This window comes from Glycine soja, chromosome 15 (assembly GCF_004193775.1).
Source record: "Glycine soja cultivar W05 chromosome 15, ASM419377v2, whole genome shotgun sequence".
NCBI lineage: Eukaryota > Viridiplantae > Streptophyta > Magnoliopsida > Fabales > Fabaceae > Glycine > Glycine soja.
This window is the reverse complement of record NC_041016.1, coordinates 6,084,890-6,110,923: the sequence shown is the minus strand read 5'-3', so window position 1 is coordinate 6,110,923 and position 26,034 is coordinate 6,084,890. Positions and strand designations below refer to the sequence as shown.

Sequence of the window (26,034 nt, the reverse complement as noted above, 5' to 3'; positions counted from 1 at the left end):
AAAGAAGGATCACGTTATATTATAAAAGCAAGTAAGCTACCACCACTAAAGCTCCTTAGAAAAAATTATGACTAATATAAAATAATCTATTATGAATTATGAAAAGCTATTTGCTACCATCCCCAACGCCTCCTTTTATGGTGGAAAGAAAATCTAATTATATAAATAATTAATAAAAGGGGCACATGCAAAATCATTACCACCACTGAAAACGTTATTCCGTTGCCGGGACTTGAACCCGGGTCTTTCGGGTGAGAGCCGAATATCCTGACCAACTAGACTACAACGGATTTCCGAAACCTGTGGTATATAGTAAAACTAAAACTTTATCTTAAGAATTAGCACTCACTCTTCTCTTACTTGTCAGACAAAAAACCACCACTAATTTAATTTCACTCTCTCTGCTTCTGGAATGTTTTTCTTATAAGTAATAACTATTTTTATTTTTGAATATACTTATTACCTAAACCCATATCACTAATTCAATAATAGAGATTTACTTGAACTTTAACACTTAAATGTAAAATATGGTGTTCTTTGTATTTGATTGAAACAATAAAATAAGTGTTAAAATGTGTGATTGTGTCTAATCTAATCATTTAAAATCAAATTTGTAAAGTGAGGATCTCCTCACTTATATATTATATCTGACACTATTTTAAGTCATGTGAGATTTTAATATGTTATTTTTTAATCTACGACTACTCGTCATAGTATGAAATTTCAACACACTCCTCTTTATCTCATATCTGTCACAGTTAAGGTGGATTAGATGTAATCACTTACAAGTTTGATTTTGTATGATTGAATTAAGCACAAACACACATTCTAACACTTATTTTTTGTGGCTAATTATTTTTAACTTTTTCTTTTGCCTTGTTGCTTAGGTGCACAAGTTAATCAATAAAAAGCTTTGTTTAAAAGAACTTGGAAATTCAACTTAATTATGATCACATCTAGTCCACCTTAATTATGCAGATGTGGGACAAAAAGAAGTGTGTTGAAGTTTTACATTGCAATTAGTAATCGTGGATTAAAAAAATAACATATTAAAGTTTCACATTGTTTAAAAATAATGTAAAGATATAATATATAAGTGGGGAGATCCTCATTTACACAAGTTTGATTTTGTATGGTTAAATTAGACACAAACACACATTCTAAGACGTATTTACAACTTATTTTAATTTATCACATAGCATAATGACATACTTGTATAAATGTTTAAACAAACTTATGAAAATAATATCATGTCCATAGATTTAGTTTTAACTTGTTTCAATAATTTTTTAACTTGGAGACAACTTTCCCTGGGTGGCAAAAGGAGACAAATAAAATGTGCTATAAACTATGATTATGTTTTTCTTTTTTTAATTTCGTTTGACTGGTCTTTGATTTCTTGATAAAATCCCAAGATATTTTTACAAGTTTTTGTCCTTTAGACCAGTTATGAAACTAATCTTTTGTTCAAGACTTGGTTACACTTAAAGTTCATTGTTTCTCTCCAAGAATGTATTTTGTAAGAATCAAATATAAGATTTTTTCTTACAAATTTAACATTTGTTATGGACCAAGTTATACTCATTGATTTATGTCTATGTATTCTTGCTCTTTAAAGTTTTAAAAATATTGTACACCTCTTTGGTTTAATTGTTTACTATTTCAATATATGGATTGAAAATAATGAACGAAATTGACAAGCAGATAGAATATCCTCACAAACTATTCAACAATCTAGTATAACTATCTTGGATGGTTATTGTACTATTCAACAAATTTTTAAAGAAATAATTTTTGAGATTTTCTTAATTTTATAAGCAATCAATATACAACAATTAAATGCATAATAAACTTATCATGATTAATTGTTAACATTCATCGAAACTTATGCACTCTATTGCTGTCTTTTTTAATAAAAAAAACAATTCAAAAATATTAATAGGTTAAGAATATTGATAACACTTTATACCATCAAATTCCAACAGAAAAAAATATACCAGTAAATAAAATCGTCCAGTAGAATTTCGTAAAAAAAATAATCTAGAGTCCATTATTGTCGTACAGAGTGAACCAAACCGAAACTCGACCAATGCACATGAGATATTTGCAATAAGTCTCAATCAGAGTTACATTTGGAGTAAAGGAACTATAGTTCGCGCGCGGCTCAGGGTTCTTCTTTTTCCAATTAAACTTTAAATGTTGTAATTAATTTAGGGAACCGTTTTATAAATGCTCCAGCAACCACTTACCACATAGGATCCTTACGTGGATTATTTAAATGATGATGCATGGGATTATTGGGTAAAGGGGACTTAATTCAGTTCTGGTTTCTGAACTCCTCTGTATTCCTTAGTGAGGCTAATGGTGAAAATGATACTAGCACTAGCAATGGGCATGATGATGATGATGCCATGGTATTCACTTGCTGTGGACATTGAGCGAGTGAGGGAAGTAGCAGCTAAGCATAACGTGTCTTGCATCCTAGTTTTTGGAGACTCAAGTGTTGATGCAGGGAACAACAATGCCCTTCACACCACTATGAAAAGCAACTTTCCTCCCTATGGCAAAGACTTCTTTGACAGCCGCCCAACAGGAAGGTTTAGCAATGGGAGACTTGCCACAGACTTCGTTGGTAAAACATAAAAATTCAACCCCCTTTTCCTTTATTTTCATCACTTTCCTATGCCATCGATTCATTATACTAAAAACCTTACGTTATTAGGAGACCATAAAGAGTTTGTTTTAGAAATGCTTACAACAGAATAGGCTTAAGCCTTTACCGTGTAAAGTAACTTTGCACCCTAAAGTATTTTATACAGAAAGTTTAAAAAATTATATTAATTATGATTTTTGATTGATTAATTGTGTAATTTTTTTTTGTTTACATGATCATTAAACTTTGAAGGATCTTAATAATTAGGATATTGATTAAAAAATTAAAAAAAATCATAAAGATGATAAAAATAAATATAAAAATAATTATAAATAACGTAATTTTAGTATTTAATAAAAAAATCTTCTTTTAGAAAGACTTTTCAGCATTTACTAACTTTTTTTATCAGTTACTAACTTTAAATTTATTAATAAGCACTTATAGGAAAAAAGGAATTGAATTAAAACAAATTATTTTCTCTATATATGAAAATTAACTTATACTTCTCAGTTCTAATTTCCTTGAAGGAATTCTTAACGAATATATTTTCTTAAGAAATTAAGCCTAACGTATTTTGAAGATGAGTTTAGATTATACTTTGAATCATTCGACCTGATCAAATATCATATATTATTTTAAAATGTGTAACTTTTTAAAATAAATAAACTATTAAATAATTTTTTTTCTTGCATGATATTTATATTCATACTGATATTATTTATTTTAAAATTATTAAATAAATATCTTAATTATAGTTGTATATATTTTTTTAATTCTATGATTTAACTATATGTAATGTTAAGATCAATATATTATCTCAGCAAGTTGAATTGATCTCATCTTGTCCCGTTTGTTTGAGTAAGGTAAGTTCAACAAATTAATCCTATAAAAAATTTGAGTAAGATTGGAACACAAATAAACAAGCCCCACAAACACCCAAAAGACTTTTTAAAAGTTGACATATTTTTAATTTTATTTTCTTCCTTTATAGACGTGTTTAAAAAACCTTAGGTGTTTTAATCAATGGTAGGGGTACTCTTAAGTGAAAAGTCTCTCGCTAAAATTTTTACGGAAAAAAAAAAAACCCTTAAGGGGAGGGTTGTAAATTAGTACAAGTCTCTCCATAATTACCTCAGAAAGATAGAACATGTGGACAAGATCCGAAAAAATGTGGTTATAAAAATGATCTAAATACCGACTTACGTACCTTACCTTGAATTCAACTTTTAATTAAAAGAACAGAGAGGACAAGGATAGAATTTTAGATTACTCGTCATAAAGGCTTCCATACTAGCTAGTGCTATGTCAAAAACACAGACTATTATTAGGTGAAGACATATCTAATGTATATTAATGCGGTGTTGCTGATGTATATAAAATCATAAAAGTAGATGGAGTGCATGAATACCTTGATTTTTACTATAAACATCCATTGAGGACGTGATCAGCTACTTTTGGCAAGACTAGTACAATAATGATATCATCTCACGAACCGCATGAGTTTCCATAAAAATTTGCTTCAGTTATTCACATCACATGTTTCTACGTTATTTTTCTTCTCATGTTAGAAGAAGCATATCTTCTATTGCATTGCATGTAAACTGAGTGTAAGTGTTTCCCAACACATGTTGCAGCTGAAGCATTGGGGTACAGAAAAGCGATTCCACCTTTTCTTGACCCAAATTTGAAGCCGGAAGATCTGCAATATGGTGTTAGTTTTGCATCAGCAGCCACGGGTTTTGATGACTATACCGCTGAAGTTTCGGTACATACATTCGATGGCCCTTTGATTTGCAATATACATAATTAAATATTTGAATAATTATGACTAGAGTGTTATATACCTGGCACCCAATCACAAATCATGATCAATTATTTTAAAATTCAACAAATTTATAAATTTGTTGGCTTGCGACTAATTGGGGTTTATTTTTTATGCAACAGAATGTTCTGTCTGTTTCCAAACAGATAGAGTATTTTGCACATTATAAGATCCACTTGAAAAATGCGGTGGGTGAAGAAAGGGCAGAATTGATTACGAGAAATGCGTTGTATATAATTAGTATGGGTACCAATGACTTTCTGCAGAACTATTTCTTGGAACCTACTCGCCCTAAGCAATTCAGCTTGCTTGAATTTGAGAATTTCTTGCTCTCCCGCTTCTCTAAGGACGTTGAGGTTCCTTCTTTCACCACCTTAACTCAATTACTACATTCACGTGTTATCTTTCACAAAAATAGTACTTAAAAGCTGAAAAAAGTTGCCCAAAATTTAAAGGTGAAAATTGTCAAGTTACAGGTGTCTCGTAAATTATCTATAAGAATAACATATAAAATAATATAAATAGACATTATTTTTTACGGATAACTTTTTGGATAATTATATTTTTTAATTAATTTTGAATTGTTATATTTTTATTCAAAAATCAATTTTTTTAATTGCATTTTTTTTGTTTTAATTATTATATTATATCTTAAAACATTTCAAATCAAGTTTAAAATAGCATACGCCTGTTTTTATCAAACACTACTAATTTCAGTATAAAAAACTCAAACACTGCTGGCCGAAGTCGTTGCTTTTCTAGTATTCTTTGGCAAGAAAATGAAAATTTGATTCCATTGACATTAATACTCTCTCCTACTTTTTTTCGGTACAATACTTTACAGCTTTGCATTTAATTTTGTTGTAACATGGATTATATTTTCTTGCATTGGAATGGGCCTGTATGTCGGGGGCCCAGGGCCCAGGTTGATAGCTCCCGGCCTACTGAAAATAACACCAACAATAAAGTGCTATTAATCACACGAGATTTTCTTCTTCTTCTATAGCTATAGTTTATAAGTGAAATAGAATATTAGAAAATTAAGATATAATTTTAATACAAATAAATTGTAGTATTTTTTAATTAATCTACGAGTCACTGCTACTTTAACTAAAAACCCTTTGGAAATGGAACATATATATGAAGTATGACTGAATGTAATTTGGTGGCTACAGGCAATGCATAGACTGGGTGCCAGGAGGTTGATCATTGTAGGGGTCCTACCTCTGGGATGCATTCCACTTATCAAGACGATTAGGAACGTGGAAGACTGTGATAAAAGTTTAAACAGCGTTGCTTACTCATTCAATGCTAAATTATTACAGCAATTAGACAACTTAAAGACAAAGCTGGGCTTAAAGACTGCTTTGGTTGATGTTTATGGTATGATCCAACGCGCGGTCACCAACCCTAAAAAATACGGTTAGTATACCATTTTTTTTTTTTTTTTGAATTTTAGTATACCATGTTTACTACTCCTTTAGCCTTTTGTTGTTGTTGAAGTTAATTACTTTTATCATAACTTTTGTGACACGTGAATAATGTTATGCTATTTATGGTCAACTGTTTACAACAAAGGATAAATGATTTCTTATACTACCTTATTTTATTCTTATTTATAAGACTCAATTATCTAATTTATTAAAATTAAAAAAAATTGTTAATTTAATTTATAACAATAAACTTATCCTAAATTTATATACTTTTTCAAAAAAAAATTATTGTCACTAATGTTTTCTTCTTCTAAATGCATGTTAACATATTATCTTTTTTATTTAATTAGATTATATTTAACCTAAAAACAATTAATGCATGAAATAATATGGATTTAATCTTATACAAGAAAACAAACAAATTTAAGAAGTAGAATCTTATAAATACCAACGGAAGTTGTATTAATAGATATTTAAAATTTCATTCATTTAAAGGGTGTGTTAGTTGAAAAACTTGAAAGAGTCTTTAATTGGTTCTTGAGATAGTTTTCTAGAAGGCCACTGCTCAACAGAAATGCTTCTGATTGTGAACAATGAAAGCAGAGAAAAAGTTTATTATAAACTACTTCTACGACCTATAAAATGTTTCTTTTTTTTCGTTCAACTTAAACATAGACATGATAATTTTTTTTATGTTCCTCATTTGGGTTGATGGCAGGTTTTGTCGATGGTTCAAAAGGATGTGTTGGGACGGGGACAGTAGAATATGGAGATTCATGCAAAGGGATGGATACTTGTTCAGATCCAGACAAATATGTATTCTGGGATGCTGTTCATCCAACGCAAAAGATGTACAAGATAATAGCTGATGAGGCCACTGAATCTTTTATTAATAACTTCTTTTAACAGCGCCACCAATTTAATATATGATGCCTGTATGTCAAAATTTCTTTGTATCAATGTGGAAAAAGACCCCCTGCAGTTTCAAATAATATAAACTGTAGGATTTGAATCTGCAGGCTGTGCAATAACTGATTTTACAAACAAATTTTGTTAAATTAAATTTTAGAGATATATTTATTATTTGATAAGATATTTTCGTTTCAGAACTACAAATACTATCATAATCCTATGAATATAATTAATACATTAACTTCTGAAACCATGTAACACACACACACAAGTCAAAGATCTACAGCTCTAAATCCAGAAATTACAAGTCATCAGATTGACTTTGGAATTTGATTATAGGGAGTGGATGATACCTTTCTGAAGCAGTATTCTTTGTCTAACAAACCTGTGAATTGCGATCTTCCAATTTTCCGTTCATCCTATATATGCTCCCTATTTTGATGTCAAAAGTTGGTAGAAATTAATTATTAGGTAGTTATGTACTATCACATATCCATTGTCCAAACCAATTTCAATGTTGCAGGTATTTAAGTTTTTTTCTGAGAGAATTAATAATTCACGATTACATGATGCTATATATACTTATAAGATTAGTTGAAACTTGGGATCATGCATGTTGGTTCTAGACTGCGTAATACTATTTGGATAGTGTTGTCAATGACTGTAAGAGGATTGTGTGTCCTACATCCCCCAATTCGCTGAATTTTGTTCCTAGAACGGCTAATAGAGCTGCGTAATTTTTGGCTCATTTTGCTTTTGAGTGTAAAGAAAGATATTGGGTGGAGGAGATCCCTCACAAATTACAATCCTTTTTCTCTTCTGATGTAAGGCATTCTGCCCTCCCTTTGTGAATGAAAGATCGATTCAAAAAAAAAAAAAAGAACTTGTAAGAAAAGAATATTGTTTGGCTTAAGCTCCTAGTGGTCCTCATTCTTAGTTGTTGTTGGCTTGCATGATAACCATGAAATTAATGTGAGTTCTGGCTTTCAGCGGTTGGAAAGTCTTACATTGCCTACTTCAATAATTATTGGAGTGCGGTTCAGCCTGCCATTAGTGTTGGAAAGTCTCGACTAATTTAGCTTGACATATTGAGGGTCCTTGCTGAATCCTGATTCACTGTGTAAGAAAAATGTTTTCAGTGGTAATATTGTGAAAGACAAGATACATAATGGTGTTTTGCTATCGGGAAAGTAGCTCAAGAGCTGCCAAAAGGGAAAGGTTTAGTTGGTGATGCTTAATTATCTTCTTTTTTGGGTCATTGGTGTATTGACGAAAGAGATATATATATGCCATCTAATTAATTAAGCATACATCTCATCCTTTGTGACTGATCAAAGCCACCGTTGATAATAAGGCATTAACACTTCTTACAACTTGGCCATTGTGGTTTGTCCTAATTTTGACCGAAATTATTCCAATATGCAAATGAAACAACTTACTTCAACGTCTTGTTAGGTAGTTTAAAGGCCTGTCCTATGTGAGCGGTGCAGCAAGGGAAAATCTTGGTGTTCTCGGATAAGTCTTGGTTATTGATGGATTCTGAGCTCTCAAATAATGTAATGAGGTTTAGTTTTTCCAAGCTTGTTTCTTTGGTGATATGGAGGAGGGTGAGGAGTGGAGAGTATTGAGAATTCATCAGGTTTATATGAAAACACACACACATATATATATATATCCTCATGAAGCAGAGGCTATGGCTTTATTAGCTGCTCTCTCCTTCTCCTGGATTGGTGATTTGCATTTGCAAAATATGGTCATTGAATCAGATTGCAAAATGGTGGTTGATGGCCTTATGCAGCAGTCAGCAAATGTTACAGAGTTTGGCTCTATTATTGATAAATGCAAACAAAAGCTCATTTCTATTCAAAACTGTTCGGCCGGTTTTATTCGAAGACAAACGAACCAAGTCGCTCATAAGATTATTGTTTGGTTTATGCTTCTGGTGGTCCTCATTCTTAGTTGTTGTGGGCTTGCGCGATAATCATGAAATTAATGCAAACCCTTGCTTTCTTTGGAAAGTCTTACATTGTCAATTTCAATTATTAGAGTGCTAGCTTATTGTATAAACTTCATTTAATACCAACTCATTTTAAGATGAAATCTAGCATGTTATTTGAGCCTATAACTTATTGTGGAGGGAGAAGGGGAAAACACTGAGATGTATATTGTGTGGCCATAAGATGTGTTTAGCACCCGTTTGATTGGCGTTGAACACATTATTGATAATATTTTATTTTGTATATGCCACTATGGCATATACTACTACGGGAAGAAGAAGAAGAAATACATTGAGTTAGGGACCCCATAATTGATAAGAAGAAAACGAAGGAATGTGTCTATAGGAACTTATTCTAGTTATTGGCAATGAAATCAATGGTGGACAGGCCAGCCAAGAAGATGTTGTGGTATGTCTTTTCTGTTGGGTGAATTGAATCCCAGAATACATACTTTGATGGATCAAGGCACACATTTGAAAGCTTATTACACAAAATTGATGCTTCAATGTACCCACTTCCACAACAGCCACTATCAACCTCATCAAAGCCTAACACAGACAAACAAAAGAAAAATGTCAGGGGATCGATAAACTATTTTGTAATATTTCTTTTGAAGAAAAATAGTTATCTCAAGCAAGTAATAACTTTTTGTTACAAACCAAATCTTTTTCGCGCTTGAATCATATCGGCTATGGGTTTATATGTGTCAACATAATAGATCTTAGCATCTGGAGTAGACATATTGAGCTGCAATTGCATTCCGTGTAATTCATGTTGAAGGAGTAGATTGTAATCTCTTGCAATGGAGGAATATTTGTCAATACAACCACGCTGGAAAAAGGCATTAGGGGAATTCAAGGTGATCATCAACGGTAGGCATCCCATTGGAGGTACTCCAGTTATTGCAATTTTTCGAGCACCTTCTACCAACAAATCCTGAACAAATTTTTTTTTAACCAGTTAGTTTCACTTCCTTTGGGAATCCTCATTTTTAGTATGAAAATTAATTGAAATTGTATGATGCAACAGGCGAATAGACAACATAATTGAATACTGAAGTGATTTGAGACTAACTTTTATACTCATGTATTTCTTCGATTTTAAGGCACTATGTAACCTTGTGTAAAATTTCTAAAAGCCTAATGACAACCGGAATGAATGTGGCCAGGGCTATCATTCAAATTCAAACCCTTCTAGAATTCAACAAAGTTGTTAGTTAGGTTTAGTTATCGATAAAACCAAGAATATTCTATACCAATAACTTGGTAATATAAAAAATTCAAACCCTCTAACATAAATAAAGTAAATTTATAGTAAGAAATGAAAATTATTAATAATAGCCATTTAGTTATAATAAAAAATATTAACTGCTCATATTAAAAGGTTTCTTCAAGTCATGTGTTGTAGTATTAGCTGGGAGAGGCATGTGAGATGGGACAGAACTGCAAGTCTGCATCAATTGAGCAAGAACATACTACTCCCATATTGCTGAAATTAATTTGGCCCAAAAAGTAGGAGCATGGTTTTGAACATACTTTTTGGGATTAGGTATATACACCAAAACTCTCAATCGTGTCTAGATAGTTAGACCATTATACGCTTGTTAAGCTCCGCACTTGATCTGTTTATAAATAAAATATTGTTTTATAATGATTTTGATAATCTTGATTGTTTGAATTAACCTTCATTCATGATGAAGTTTGATACTTATTTTATCTATTAAATCTCACTAACTTATGTTGTAAGGATATTAATTAAAAAAATTGGTGCATTTTATTAAATACTTTAATTATACTTAAAAATATTAAACATTTTTTATAATAAATATTTTTTAATAAATACAAGACCTCAATTTAACCCTGAGGTCTAGAAAGGTATATAGGACCCAATTTAATTAGAGGCAAGACAGAGTTATTTTCTTCTTAGGCTCTCATAGCAGCCATAGATGTAATAAAAATGGAAAAGTAATACAAGATACATGACAGGCCACGTCATTGCCTGTGGTCCAGTTAATTACTAGTATTAATTGACCATTTTAATACTACTTGCATTTCTACAGATCATATCATTCATGTATATTGTATAGGTCTCCAAACTTAATTCAGTTCCAAGGTAAGTGGATAATCTTGGTAATAAATGGATTGCCACTGTTTTTGGTCTATTGAACGAAGAACGATGTTTAAAAAAGTACTATTTTAGATTGGTAAAAAAAGAAGTATTTTAGAAAATATTTTAATTAAAGTATATATTAGAATTAAGAAATATAATTAGTTATTGTTTTAATTTTAAAAAAATAATTTTCTCTATCTTTCATATTAATTAATTTCTTCAAAGATATACATAATTGTAAAATGACATCAAATAAAAATGTTGACAAAAACTTTAAATTATAAAAACATAGGGTTTAATTTAGATATATTGTCGGTCTAAATATTTTTACATTATTAATTCATTAAAAAAATATAATTTAAAATGTGATTATCATAAATATTAACAAACATATAACATTCCATGATGGATGTACAGGATAATAATATTTATAATATTATTAGCACATTTTAATACATTTAAACTAAATTAAAAAAATGTGATTAAGAATGTAATATGTTTTTATATGGACACCCAATAATATAAGCATTAATTAATACTCTTTATTTTTCCTAAAAAAATTAATACTCTATATTTCTCTTATCATCATTTTAATTCTTATGACATTATATTACGTTACATATTTATTGTTTCTTTTTGTTCTATTATATTCTCTCTTAATTAGTGTCCACCCGTCAATTGGTGTCCACTAAACATTTTTCAATGTCAAAAGGGACATGTATGTTTGTACAATGTCTAACCAAAAATTAATAAGACCTTTACGACGGTGCCAACCACTAAAGGATATCCACACTTCTATATAAGTATTGTTTTACTGCCATATGCCCATATTCTTGGCACAGCAAGCTATTTGTTCCACCGCGTTTTTTGTTGTTATTGAAGTGAAGTTAATTTGGTTTCAGGTTTTGTGGGGTTGAGTTTAAGTCTAATAGTTTTCATATCTACCCTCAACCATACACTACCGATTCATATTGTCCCCATCTTCATTATTGGCAACCATTCAATTGTCTATGTGTCTTCTTTTTATTCCTCTCATTCTACATGTTGCAGTGTGCTTTTGTTTATTAATAGAAGTTTCATTGATAAAAGTAGGTTGTTGGATATCCCTTTTCATTGGGCATTTTAAAATGTAGAAATCCCAATCCAGTTGGCCAAAATAAAATATGGAGAATGCTTATAATATAAGATGATTAAGTAAATAGGATAAATTAATGACAATAATGAGGAAACGAAGGTCAATAAGATATCGGTTTTATTTGGGTATTATTTTTTTATACATAATTTGTTTGGGTATTATAAATTAACAACAATCATATATAGTTTAGAAAAGCTTTTTGTGCATTTCATAAAAATGATGGCTAAACTCCATTGATAAGTGGGAGAAGCAATGAAGGAAATTTACCACATAAAAATTTGAAACATACCAAAAGTCGCTTTGCTTTGTTGATTAGGGACTTAGGGTATTTGGTAGGAATAAAAGCAAGCATTCAATAGTAGTTTAGACAAAATTTAGATATATTTTCTTAAGTACTTTTAGCATAATTCTTCAATTGTTATTAAAGTTTTACGTCAGGAATCCATGTAATAAATTTTTTACTTGCAATTTTATTCTCTTATTTGTTTTTAATATGTAATTCTGGTTATTCTCTTTTTAAAGTAGAGATATTTGATCTATTTATTTTTTAAAAAATCCATAATTTTTGTCGTCATATTTTAAAATAAAAAAATGTTTAATCTTTTTATTTTAAAAAATTTAAAATTTTGATCATGTATTTTAAAAAAATTATAATTTTAGTCTAATTTTCAATTTTATCTATATAGTATTTCTTACATTATAATTATAATTAATTAAGTTATTTTTTAATAATACCTTAAATAAATATGTTAGTTCTTCAACTAGATCAAAATAAAAGAAACAAAACTTAAGGTAAAACTGAGAATTTAATTAAAATTAAAAAATTTATAAGAAAAGAAAATTAAATATTTTATTTTAAAATATGAGACTAAAATTGTGGATTTTTTTAAATAAATAAATTAAATATTTCTATTTTAAAATAAAATAACCAAAATTATGAGGAAACAAAATTAAATTTAACCCTAAATATTTTACATTAAAATTCATTCGAGCTAAAATTGCAATTGTAATTAAAAAGCAATATTAAAAACACTTGAGAAACAAAAAATACGAGTAGTTTTCACATCAATTTATTTTGATGTCAACCAAATATCATTAAAATAACTCTTTTCTTCTCTTTCGTCTCTTTAACAATTATCATTAGATTGAAGGAGGTGTAAGACATTTGATGTCAACCAACATTTTAAAAAAAATAATAAGTGGTGATTGAGTAACGAGGATGGAGCGCAATTCAATTTCAGTACTCCACTCTCATTAATCAAAAACATATATCCTTATATTCCATCTTTTCAATTTGCATATTTTGTGCGAGATATTCCATTTAATAAAAAAATAATTTAAATATATTTTAAAATAATTATTACAAAGATATATATTAGTAATCCTATACTCCTACTATACATCCCAATTTATGATTAAATAACAATTTGTCTTCAGGAATGGTTTTATGGAAACTTCTCACTGTAATTCGAATACAATATACGTAAAATAAATAGTTATTTAATGTACGACGTCATTGTATTCATAGCCACGCGCGTAAAAAGATTCAAACATAAATATTAAATACTAGCTAGCATGAAAGCTAAAATTTGAAACAAAAATAATTAATTTGATGAAGATATAGCGTGGGAGTAATTGAAGCAAACCTGTATAAATTGTTTCACGTGTTGGATTAAGAACTGTTGGTACGCCAGGATACTGTGGCTCTTTCTTCGTACTGGTAGAGCAAAATAATTAAGAACGAAGTCATTCGTACCGGCACTGATGAAGAACGCTGCATTCTTCACATGATTTTCAATTCTTCGCTTTCCCAATGCATCCTCCATCCTCTTTCTGCATTCTCTGAAATACTCCAACTGTTTTTCTATTGGAATTACGTTCTGAAATAAATAGAAAATTTACATTAAATTGTATAAATCTGTTTCATCTCCACTTTGGTAAATCATGGGAGAAGGTATCGTAATACACTTTTGAGGAATCATCCATATATCATTCACACCTATTTTGACATTTTTTTTCTTTCTCTCTTTTTTTCATCAAATCATATCACTTATCATATATATCAAACTCGTGAATTTATTTAAACTCATAAAAATTTCATAGACTCAACTGATAAACTCGTAAGAGTTCACTTCATGTAAAAATAATAACAAAATATTTATAAATAACATATCAATTAAACATTTTAACAATATAATAAAATAAAAAAGTAAATCATAAATTTTACAATGTTTAAATAATCAAGTATAGTACTGCATTATTACTAGATAATAACCTATCGATATTATAATAATAGTAGATCATTGTTACCAAGGATTTGATGTTATTAAAGATAAGAATTCAAGAACAGCACACTAAATGAAAGTATGTTGAATACTAAACAAACATAAAACAATCTAAAATGACTTATATTTTAGTCTAATTTTTTTGACCCGTTAACTTGGTGGTAAACTCGAGAGTCTACCAAATTTATATAAAATTTATCGAATTTATCCAAAGTCTACTAAAAATTTTTTACATACAATCAGCTCATAAAAGATAAATAGATTTGTAAACTCTAAGAATTAACAAATTAACTCAAGAATTTAATAATCATATTATATTACATTAAACTGTCCATAAATTTTTATTCTATGCTTTTTTGTATAAATTATTATTAGTTAAAATTTATTAAATAATACAACCCTCCTCCTCCTCAACATAATAAACAGAATCATAATGTTTATCTTTTTAAGCATTCTATCAATATTTTTTATTTCTTTTTATTTATTTATTTTAATCACATCATGATATCACTTATATTATATTTATAATTTTTTCTCTCTCTTAATCATTAGGTGTAAAATAGCATAGGTGTTAAAATATATTTTTTCTAGTAAATATGACTAGATGCATAAAGTAGGAGAAAACAAATGGTGAAACAAGACTATTTTTGGAGCAGCACTACAACACAACAAAGAAATTAAGAAAGAAAGAAATTAAGTGGAATACAGTCATGCTTGGTGTAAGTGGGTCAAAGCCAGAACCAGCGGAGGCAAAACTAACTCCTGTCATCAGCTCCTCAATTCTGAGGTTTGGGTCCAAATAAGGTGGAAGAACATCTTTCTTAAGACCTACGTGTGAAGCTGCAGTGCATTTTACACACATCACAAAGTTACTCAATGTAAGGTTAAGTTTATATACAATCAAAGCAAGCAAGCTTAATTGATAATTACCAATGTAATCAGTGGCAAGCCTCCCATTTGTAAATCTCCCTGTTGGAACTTGGTTGGGAAAGTCCCTCCCGTACGGTGGAAAATTGCTCCTAAAAGGTGTCTTTATGTAGTTATTGTTTCCTGGGTCTACCGTGGAGTCTCCAAACACATAAAAGCCTGAAAGCTTTTTGTTTGAAGCTTCAACTTTGGCTATGAAACAGATGAAGCATAGAATGAAAATCTGCATAAGAGAAAGAAACAAGTGTGTATCAGAAGTCCCCATGCCAACTGAATAAGGTTCAAAATGAGAATCAAGTTGGCTGAAGATGTTTTTGGATTTTGAAGTATCAACTTTGGACTTGGAACGTACAGTGAGATGAATGGCTCTTAATTTATGGAGTTATTATAGGTCAAGTACTGGACAAAGGCTAATTTTCATGACCAAAATAACCCTGTGAAATATGATGTTTTATCTATAACTTTTTTAATATGAATTTAGTGTGGGCTTTAGTTGGGAAATTGATTCAAAAATTTCCTAGCTTCTATTAATGTCACAACTTCTTATAGCTACCCATGTTATTATAATATCATATACGGATAATAACGTGGAGGCAGATCACACATGGCTTGAAATTTGAATAAAATATTATATATAGTCTGTCAAATGGACGATTTGAACAATATTTAGATACGATTAATTAATGATGTACGTTTTTCGATCAGTAAAAAGAAAATGATGCAACACACACTATCAACAGGTTTATTTCAGAAATATATAACCGTATTTTGAAAAGCATCAACTTACGTGTGACAAAATATATACCCCATATACGTTTTAGCTATTCATTTTCATCAAAGCTAGCTTACAGCATAAACATCAAATGATAGTTCAAATAAAGCAGATATAAAAGCATAGCCAATGTAATGTAGTTGTCATAAACAGCACGATCACATATATAGCGCTTCAAGTATCCACCCAAACAAATTCACTTGCGTGCACTGTTGCGCATATAACGTGATTATAGTAACATTGGTTTCTTTTATCGATAAAAGGTCATGATTCAACTTTCCCTTTTTATATACTTAGCTCAATTTTTTAGCTATACTGCACCTATTTTAAATAAAAATACCACTAGACTGTCAAACTATATGTGGCTTTCACTACCGGTTTGTACTTTTTTATAGTATTAATTATTGATACAAACTTATTTGTCGTATTATCTTATACACGTGTGTGTATCGCATACATATATATTAAAAAAGCAGCCTAAAATCAAAAGAATAACTTTTTGTTGTTCCAGTTTTATGTTAAAAAACTTTTCCCTTTTTCACTAATCAATGCTGTTTGTATCGACATCAATTGTCAATACTATTCACATTTCACTACTATTTTCTGAATGCATGACCATGTCATGTTCTAAAAAAAGAATGTGTGACCATGTCATATAATTAATTAGGTAATAGGTAGTTCTGTTCAGATTAAAAAAAAAGTATATCAAATAGTACAAATGTAATTTTGTAAAAAACTCAAAAAAAAAAGACGTGTATATATATCTGTACACATTCCAACAGTACATTGACATCTTTCATATATTTCTATATTTATCTTTTTATTATATCGTGTACATCTATAAACTCCAATATTAGATATACATCAAATAGTTTCCAAAAAGAAAAAAAAGAAAAGTAAGCCTATATATGTTGGCATAACGCATGTACAAGATGACATGTGATGCTCTCAGCAGGCACTTGTTACTCCTGCAAGTTATCCTTTGTAATTCTTTTTTTTGACTGTGTTTATCTTTTCTCGATCTTTTAGGTTATATTCCATTTGCATTTGTTTAAATAAAATATATTGTAAAATAATGGTGGTACATAAGATGTAAAATTATTAGAGACGAAGAGAGGTGGAAATATGTGGTGGTCATGATGGGGGTGGGGGGATACAAAGGAGAGAAAAAAAAGAATTTGCTATCCTTGTTTTCCTATACGCGTCCAAACTTCAATAAGGATACCGTTTATAATTAGCCAACAACTCATGCATGCAGGAAAACTTATAAGAAAAGACATGCATGGAAATTTATTAGAATATATATAGAGAGAGTAGGCATTGAAAGAGAGACGTGTGTTTTAAAACGAAAAAAAAAAGAAAGAGAGACCTAATTTTTTAAAAGAATAAATAAATTATTTTACAACATCATCTTACTTTTTATTTGTATAGCAAATATCAAATATGTTTTATATTTTTACTAGAGGTGGCAAAATAGGATACTCAACCCAATGCAGACTGAGTCGATGCTGATTGCAGGTTACAATAGGTCGGACCAAAGAAACTTGGAATTAATCTGGGCATCTAAAATAAAGCTCAAATCCTGTAAAAGCTTGATTTATTAGGATTTTTAGCGGGTTTTCTAGATTAAGTTTGCATTGGGAAATTATCTGATCGGAATAAAAAGGCTCACAATTATTTTGGACTAAAAAATTTAAAGTCCAAACTTACATTTCTTCAAGCGCTGTAATTCTACATGCTCCCATAGCAATAACATATTTAGGTTCGGGCATTTGTTCATATAATCAAATTAAAGAAGTAGTCATTTTCATACTGACTATGCCCACAGTTAAAATTAGTTCTGTTTATCGAAGACTCAACCGTACTATTAATTCATAACGATCAAAGATGAATCGTGATCCTAATGAAACAAATTCAATGAAGCAATAATCAGTACTATAGAGAAGCGGCCATAAACGGGATAATCTTGACCAATTTAAAAAATTAAATATATTTACATTTTCATTTAATATTTTTTTATAAACTAATAAAGAAGAATATAATAGTATTCATGTTTTTATTCCTTTGCACTGATGTCTTTTTTTGTTTGGGATTGCCTCATAGTATCGTTTTCCATTGAGTACGTAAAAAGGGCCGATACACAAAACAAAGTCCATAGGGATAGGCATTTCTACGTCAAAACTCAAAACCACGCAATCTGGAATATTCTCAAGTTAATGTTACGAAAAAAATAGTGAATAGTAAGGCTGACTCAAATGCACTGGTTGACCCATTTGAATTTCTTTCAGCAACCAAACGCACAAATTTGCAATACACGACCTGCGGCGCTTGGTTCATCGAATCAAGAGCCCAGCGCCGCATTTGCATACACCAACAATTTGCTTAAGTGCTAAGAAGCCTCTTAGCCCTCCAGTTGTGGCGTTGTAGATTTCATTTTTTTAAGGCCCAACCGTGTGCATTGTTTCGTGTTTTTTTAATCAACCTTCCATTAATCCATCACTTCTTTAATCAAACTCACTATTCTTTCGCCCCAAGAAATTATCATTGTGGATTCCTTCACGCCACCTTGTGTTGATTTCGAATGGGTTCATAGTAGATTGGTAGTGTTGTATATCCTCTTGGTTTTACCTTTCAAAGTTAAATAAATTAAGCTTAGACAAAAAAATACTTCTACTAATGGACATGAGAAGTGAAGTAAACCTCATGAACAACCGGGAGGAAAAAGTCATGAAATTAGCCCACTACTGAGATTTTAGATCCAGAAATTTTGCCAAGAGGAAGGGTTTAACAAATTTTATTTTATCGAGAATTTGACTCATTTGGATGAAAATTAATAAGATAACTCCAAACAATAAAGCTCTATCTTTTAGTTTTTAAGGTAACTTAATCTGTTGGTTGGTTGATTTACGTGATCAATACGTCAAAAATAATTTAATAATCTCTGATGTTGTCATCAAAATTTTGTCACATATAATAAAATGGTAGGTTGTTTAACTATCTTTTCATACCTTTACTTTTTTCCGTGACACTAAAGTAATTTTCAGCAAATTATGTCATGATTTTCATACAATTAAGGACTATTATTACTTGCTACATTGAGCCTGGTAATAATTTTCGTTTAACTTTGTTTAACTTGCATCCCCTGTAAATTAAATTTGGGCAGTCGGTTTTGGTTTGACTTACTAAACATTAAATTAACTCTACCAAACTTATAATGGTTCCAAACTTCAATAAAAAGCAACAAAGTCCACCCATGCCAGCTTTCAAATGCTTCTGCCTCTCTGTTTCGTAATGTTTGATCCATGAATTTAAGGAACGTATTCCAATACAACGCACAAAGTATACAAAATCAGCATGGGATGAAGTCCCAAATGATTGAACAAGTACACAAGTCAAGAAGGAAGCAATAAAAAAAATGTAACCCATTTTTATTAAACGTGTCATGGTGTTGAAAATCCTGAAATCCTCCGTAAACATAGCTGGTAAGTGCATTAATGCATAAGTTTCCAATTGTGTTTCCATTCATTTATCATATTAAAGCAAATCTGATGAGCTGTCAAATAGCCTTTCACATTGCATGTCTAGTTTTATATAAGACTCAATCTCACTTATTCACCCTTCATTACCAAAATGGATATTCATAGTAATCATGGTGCAACTTCTGAAGGGATTCTTGAGAATGTGTGGGCCAAAATTATGAGCAGTGATAGAGCAGATGGAAGAAAAGGTGATGCCGCAGAATGTTCTAACTCTTGGGAAGAACTTCCTAACCTTGATGGAAGAGAAGGGTCCATGGAAATTCTACAAAGGCTTCCAAGTTTAGGGAGGTGGATATCAATGGGAGCTGATTTCTGGGAAGAAGTTTTAGAAGGTATTATTCTACCTAACACAAGCAATACAGAATATTCCGGTAGCAATAACAACTTGGAAATTGGAAGCGCTAATGAAACTCATAACAAGGTGGGAGATGCTGTGAGAATAGAGAAGTCAGTTACAAAACACTACCGGGGAGTTAGGAGAAGGCCATGGGGTAAATATGCTGCAGAGATTAGAGACTCATCAAAGAAAGGTGCTAGAGTTTGGCTTGGAACATTTGACACTGCTGAAGAAGCAGCTTTGTCTTATGACAAGGCTGCTTTGAGGATTAGAGGTCCAAAGGCATACCTTAATTTCCCACTTGAGATGGTTGCAAATGCTTTAGCATGTGACCACAAAGCTGTAACTCATCTTGCTTGCACATGTATAGGGACCAAAGAAAAATTGATCAACTCCAGGAAGAGAGCATCAAGGGAAAGGGAAGCATTTGATGATATCATGAATGAACAACCTGCAACAAAAAAGTTGGAATGCATGGTAGAAAATGAACTAGGTGCTTTTGTATTTCATGACCTAGGAAGTGATTACTTGGACAGTTTACTGTCTTCTTTTTGACAGAATACTCACAATTAATTACAATAGTTTACTAGTGTTTAAGGTGGTCATGTATACAAATATTGTAGCCATTTGTCACATATTTTGCATATCTATTGCTGTATTTGTCATCAAACTGCTAAGTTAATGATTTGGCAGGAAAAAAAATGTCTAAAAAGATCATGATTCATGTGTACAATAGCATTTCAGAAAACTGAGTTTTGACATTTATGTTTCATTCCTTATTAGCTCAAAACTATCTTCTAAATTATTTTCAAGGTCCAGTAAGGGATAAAAGAATTGTAAGCAAAAAAATGTAAACTAATGTGGTTATTTGCTTATCATAAAATTTGTATTCCTTTTGGACTTGTAAGCAAAAAAATTGTCTTATTTCTTGAACTCAAATATAAATAAATTTAATTAATTTTATTCTTATTTAATGATATCATTCATAAAACATCTTTCATTTAATTATAATTTTATTTTCAAGGAATCTATTTTATTCATGATATTTAGTTCTAATAAAAGACATTTTAAAAATAACCTTATTTTTAAATTAAAATTAGTAAAATTATATGCTTTTAATTAAATTTTTTAATATATTTAAAAATAGTTATTTTTAAGTTATATATGATTACAAAAGTAATACTAACTAATGGGGTTGCATTCGAGTACAATAATGATAGATAATAATAATAATATCAAACTGAATATCGTTATTATTATTAATTACCATTGGCTGGTATCATTTTTTTTTTTGGCATATTTAGGTGGGGCTATAGTCTTGTTACAAAATGGCATATGCAATATCAGATGCGGTGATGTGATGACAGATGTCGGGTTTTGTAGCTCATGTGCATAAATCTGGAAGATGTGATTCGGGTAGAGGTTTTAAGTTTTGCTGCAAAGGTTTTGCACTGGCTGGTGTATTCATATATGTTTTTTTTTAGAACCACATCTTGTGGTAGACCCAATTCTCATCTATAATATCTTCTTTTTTTTCTGAATGAATAATATCTTTCTTTTGCCTCTTCAAAAAAAATTATTAATTACTATTAATTGTCAAACTGAATTAAATCATGTTGGTCATTGTGTAGTTTTTCAAATATTATAAAGTAGTTCCTAAACTTTGCTCAAATATGCTGTCAAAGAAAAACTGTACTCAAATATATCAATAGTTTAAAAATTACTTAAATAGTTGAATTATTTCATAAAAAAGACAAAAACAAAATGGAATTACTGATTTCAAATCCTGCGTATCTTTAGGATTGGACTGTCCAAGCTTTGATTTAGACTGGTATCAAGACCATTGAAGTATTTTTCATGAAGGACCACAAAGCATGGCCCCGTTTCTATATAACCTGTTTAGTTTTACCTGATCTCGGTGCAAAGACAGACACAAAAGTTGAGCCATTATCTTACAAAAGTATCTCTTGCAAAAGTTGAGAAGATTGTTCTTTCTATATAATTCATTAATTAATTTCTGCTTTGGTTGTAAAGCTATTTGAACTTTTTTAACTCGTTAGGGTGAGACTTTAATTCTACATGAATCATCCGTCAGGCCAATAATACACTTTTTTTTTTATAAATCAATAATGCACTTTTTGTTTCTAATATAATTTAAATTATTCATTAAAATATATTGTAAACTATAAAAATCATACTCATTAAATATATTGATTTTTTCTTATTTTAGGGTGACCTTGTTACGAGGGAGCTCTCTCCTAGCTAAGAGCCTGAAATGCGAAGAAAGACATGAGAGTAATGATGTTATTTCCTCTAACAGTTGGGTGAAAAAAATTGTCAATATCACTGATGATCTTTTGGGGACCATACAAGTTGCTCTGAGTTAGGCCAACCTTGTTTTGCTTTAATCAATTTGTCTATATGTCAATGTGCACATATATGTTCACGGTCACGGCACATATCACCTATTCATCCAATATTAATGCTGCATAACTTCTCTTTTTCTATTCTTCTTCTTAAAGGTGAGATTTATAATAAGTCTTATAAAGAGTAAAAACAAAATGAAATTAAAGAATGAGAAAAGGGAGGAACCCATTATTAGAAACGAACCTCACACATCATGTTTCATAGATTAATAAACTAAAATTATTAGAATCAAACCAATACTTTTATATTGTCTTTTAAGTAGAATAAATTTTTAATATTATTTTAATTAAGTATTTTGTGAGATATTTAGAATGAAAGTATAAAATTGATCATAATATAAGAATTATTTCTGCTCATAATTGGATATCTTAAATTTTTTTAGCATATTAATTATAGTTATTTTTATTATAATAAGAGTATTAACAACATATTTTCTAAAATACTCCTAGTAATATATACACTCGTTATTTTTCAAATACACAACTTAGAAAGTCAGAATTTGTCTCCTTATTTTCTTAATTAGATATTTACAATGTCATTTTCCTTTTTTTATTATTTGAAAGTACATTTCACGCACTACTCATGTAGTTAGCCAAATTAAAAAAAATCAATCATCTCAAATTAGTGAAATTACTATAATTTTATTTGTTTCGGTTACCAACATTTGAACCCGGATTGTTATGAATTTGTCTTCCAACAATTATCGTGATCTTTATTTGTATGTTTTATTTTTTTAATCATTTATTTCTTCTAATCTATCTTTTTTATTTCTAAATTAAATTTTAATATTTTTTAAATTTTTTAATGATTAAAAATAATCTTATATCAAAATTTAAATTGTTATAATTCTAAAGTATAAATAATATGTTCAAGAAAAATTTATTATGAATTTTAGTTATAAAATAAGTTACATATTAAAAAAATTTATTATAAATTTTAATTATATAAAAATAAATATTTAATGTATACAATGCATATGTTAAAATATTAGTATTCAAATAAACTTTAAAACAGATTTTAATCTTTATTTTTTTATTAAAAAATCAAAATTTGAGAGAGAAATTTGGTCAATTTTAACAAAAATAAGGGAGGGGGAAATACAATTCAAACTTCAAAGCACGAGCTTGACAAGGACAAATGGAAAACAATTTTTTCCGTGACTGATGTTAAGTTAGATTATACTAATGATTTTCATTTTTGCAATGTAATCAAATATTGACTTTATATTTAATACTACTATCCTTAATTAATGCATACTTGATGTGACATGACATTCATCTTAACAAATAATAGTTCTGAAATTATTCTTTAGAGAAACATAGTACTGCAGTTTCATTATGGCTTAAACAGGGCTTTTAATTTCATAAGCCATTCAGAAAAGGAGCACTCTTATGAGTAGTGTCTTGGTGATCCTATGGTCACTTATCTTTATAAACAATACTCATACTAGCCTATCTTTATAAACAATCCTATGCATACTTTTCCCATTACTTCAAACAATACTCATACTAGCCTATCTTTATAAACAGATTCTAGGGACCCATATAACAGACATAAAAACAAAGAACACTTAATTAATTAACACTAAACCAAGAGGGAAAGCAAGAAAAAAAATCAGCAACCATTACAATTTTAACCCATTCATGAACATGGTATCACATTAAATTAATTAATTTTCGGTGTCCTGTAAGACAGACAGATACAAATAATTATAATAATTATAACAAACCAACCCAATTGCGAAAAAAAAAAAGAAGATTTCTACAATTAATTGTTGAACCCCATTTAGCTAACCTGTGCTACTTGTGCAGCTTTCTGACTGATTCCTATTTAGCTGAACGGAATTGTTCGTGCAAGAGCTACCAGCACTGGAATCAGAAACAGCATCGTGATTGTTACTATTAGTATTATTGAAAGATAACTCCGTTGCAGCAACAATTTCAGCTGGGAAATTGAGCAAAGCCTTGGAGCCCCTCATCTTGAACGCGGCTCGGTCATAAGCCATGGCAGCCTCTTCAGCGGTTTGGAAGGTGCCGAGCCATATTCTGGCGCCGTGGCGGGCAGAGTCGCGAATCTCAGCGGCGTATTTTCCCCAGGGGCGGCGCCGAACTCCTCTGTAGTGCTTCTTTGTTATGTTTCTGGTGGGCTCGAGGCACAACTGAGGTTGGTGAAGCCTCTGAGGGAGAAATGTGTTGGTGAGAGCATTGGCTTCGTTGAGGACTTGGTATATGACCATGTCCTGCGGGTCGTTCTCGTTGAAGGGTAACAACTCTGTTTGTGTTTGGGAATGGGAAAATAGAACCGTGCTTTCTTCTTCCTCGTAGGTTTTGTTGCTTCCCATGTTTGTTTCTTTGTTTCTTCTCGGGGTCGGTCTGTCTCTCTTTGGTTTTTGAAGGAAGGGCAAGTTGGCAAGGTGTGTCAAGTGGTTTTGGACTCGGCATAAATCTATAGAATGGTGGGGGCATAGGTATAGAATATTTTGTGGTTTCTGGGACACCCATGGAGGAGTGGACTTACTTTCCCTACTTGTTCTTTGCTGCCCTTCCTTTTCGATTGCCATCGCTTTTCCTTCATAATTACAATATTGCACTTCATACTTCATAAAAGTCTATGCATGTTTGTATTTTCTAAGTTCTTTTGAAAGTAATTTTTAATTAATTAACTCCGCGTTAGAAAACTTGATTCACGTTATGCATGTTTGAAGTGTCTTTTCGGAAACTGCAAACCAAAATTGGAGAAGCACGTTCTTTGTTATTTTTGCAGTGGAGATGCTTGTATTTTGTTTTATCCTACTTTCATCTGTAATGTAAACATGTTCAAGGCGTTTGTGTGTTTCGTTTAATTTTGATTTTAAATTTATTTTTATATGTTTAGTTTCATATGATAAAAGATTTTAAAATTGGCTCTAAGTTCACAATTGATTCTAATCTTAAATAACTTTGAATAACTTTTGTGTTAGATAAAAAATTTATAATAAGCTTTACTCTTAATTTAAATTTATATCAAAAGTTGTTAACACAATTAGTTCAACATTTGAATTCTTTAACCAAGTTTTGAGGTTCAATCTCTAACTTAGACATATAATAACAATTGAAAATATCACTTTACCCAAAAATAGACCAATTAAGTAGGAGGAAATTAAGATCCACTGGTTAAAAAAAGGTTAAAATTTATCTCTCAGCACAATAAAACACTAATCTAACATTATCACAAGCTAATTTAATCTTGAAATTATAATATATAAAAAAGTAGTTGCTATATTTCAAAATTGTTAGTTAATTTCATATCAAAATTTGAAAAAAAATCAATCAATTTAATTTCTATTATTACAAAGATAAATTTAATCATTGTCATTTATTTATTATTACCAACAAATTTTGTCTCTAACTAATAAGATGAGGCGTTAAATTAACTAATAATTACTGACTTTAAGAATTAAATTGTTTGACAATAGTTAAAACTAGAAATTAAATTCACCTTTCCTCTGGTTTTCCGTAACATGAATCACGCTAGATAATAATAATAGCAGGAAGAAATATTGCACACACTTATGGTGTGTATACTTGCTTCAATAATTCGATACAGGAGTCAAGTAACACTTGTTAAAAAGGACAAATAGTTTGTTTCGATATTTCATAATTGGGTAAGGGTTCCCCCACATTAGCGATGGTTGTTCATGTCTATTT

At 30.2% G+C, this 26,034-nt stretch overlaps 4 protein-coding genes and 1 non-coding gene across 5 annotated transcripts; 2 read left to right on the top strand and 3 right to left on the bottom strand.

The window, feature by feature from the left end:
* Nucleotides 1-217: 217 nt before the first annotated feature.
* On the bottom strand, nucleotides 218-290 carry TRNAE-CUC. The gene has a single exon. It is a non-coding gene; the product is annotated as a tRNA-Glu (tRNA).
* Nucleotides 291-2,303: 2,013 nt separating this feature from the next.
* On the top strand, nucleotides 2,304-7,001 carry LOC114387552 (GDSL esterase/lipase At5g45950-like). The gene is made up of 5 exons (XM_028347753.1): nucleotides 2,304-2,632; nucleotides 4,288-4,418; nucleotides 4,598-4,831; nucleotides 5,651-5,897; nucleotides 6,627-7,001. Exons 1-5 carry the CDS (start codon nucleotides 2,362-2,364, stop codon nucleotides 6,812-6,814), a joined length of 1,071 nt encoding a protein of 356 aa, XP_028203554.1. The 5' UTR covers nucleotides 2,304-2,361; the 3' UTR covers nucleotides 6,815-7,001.
* A 1,980-nt stretch (nucleotides 7,002-8,981) lies between these two features.
* On the bottom strand, nucleotides 8,982-15,638 carry LOC114387390 (GDSL esterase/lipase At5g45960-like). Its single transcript, XM_028347572.1, has 5 exons — nucleotides 15,277-15,638; nucleotides 15,053-15,186; nucleotides 13,708-13,941; nucleotides 9,477-9,753; nucleotides 8,982-9,365 (listed from the first exon to the last, which is right to left on the bottom strand). Exons 1-5 carry the CDS (start codon nucleotides 15,536-15,538, stop codon nucleotides 9,172-9,174), a joined length of 1,101 nt encoding a protein of 366 aa, XP_028203373.1. The 5' UTR covers nucleotides 15,539-15,638; the 3' UTR covers nucleotides 8,982-9,171.
* Nucleotides 15,639-19,675: 4,037 nt separating this feature from the next.
* LOC114387559 (ethylene-responsive transcription factor ERF091-like) lies at nucleotides 19,676-20,645 on the top strand. The gene has a single exon (XM_028347758.1). The coding sequence runs from the start codon at nucleotides 19,676-19,678 to the stop codon at nucleotides 20,474-20,476; it is 801 nt and encodes a 266-aa protein (XP_028203559.1). The 3' UTR covers nucleotides 20,477-20,645.
* A 3,259-nt stretch (nucleotides 20,646-23,904) lies between these two features.
* On the bottom strand, nucleotides 23,905-24,844 carry LOC114386817 (pathogenesis-related genes transcriptional activator PTI5-like). The gene has a single exon (XM_028346870.1). The coding sequence runs from the start codon at nucleotides 24,687-24,689 to the stop codon at nucleotides 24,138-24,140; it is 552 nt and encodes a 183-aa protein (XP_028202671.1). The 5' UTR covers nucleotides 24,690-24,844; the 3' UTR covers nucleotides 23,905-24,137.
* Nucleotides 24,845-26,034: the final 1,190 nt, after the last annotated feature.

Bases quoted from the DNA above. Each gene is read 5' to 3' on its own strand.
- LOC114387552 (XM_028347753.1), top strand. From the start codon at position 2,362: ATGGTGAAAATGATACTAGCACTAGCAATGGGCATGATGATGATGATG. The intron at 4,832-5,650 runs GTTCCTTCTTTC...TGGTGGCTACAG, and splicing joins GCTTCTCTAAGGACGTTGAG to GCAATGCATAGACTGGGTGC. The intron at 5,898-6,626 runs GTTAGTATACCA...GGTTGATGGCAG, and splicing joins CACCAACCCTAAAAAATACG to GTTTTGTCGATGGTTCAAAA.
- LOC114387390 (XM_028347572.1), bottom strand. From the start codon at position 15,538: ATGGGGACTTCTGATACACACTTGTTTCTTTCTCTTATGCAGATTTTC. The intron at 15,187-15,276 runs GTAATTATCAAT...AATGCACTGCAG, and splicing joins GCTTGCCACTGATTACATTG to CTTCACACGTAGGTCTTAAG. The intron at 9,366-9,476 runs GTTTGTAACAAA...TGTCTGTGTTAG, and splicing joins TCAAGCGCGAAAAAGATTTG to GCTTTGATGAGGTTGATAGT.
- LOC114387559 (XM_028347758.1), top strand. From the start codon at position 19,676: ATGGATATTCATAGTAATCATGGTGCAACTTCTGAAGGGATTCTTGAG.
- LOC114386817 (XM_028346870.1), bottom strand. From the start codon at position 24,689: ATGGGAAGCAACAAAACCTACGAGGAAGAAGAAAGCACGGTTCTATTT.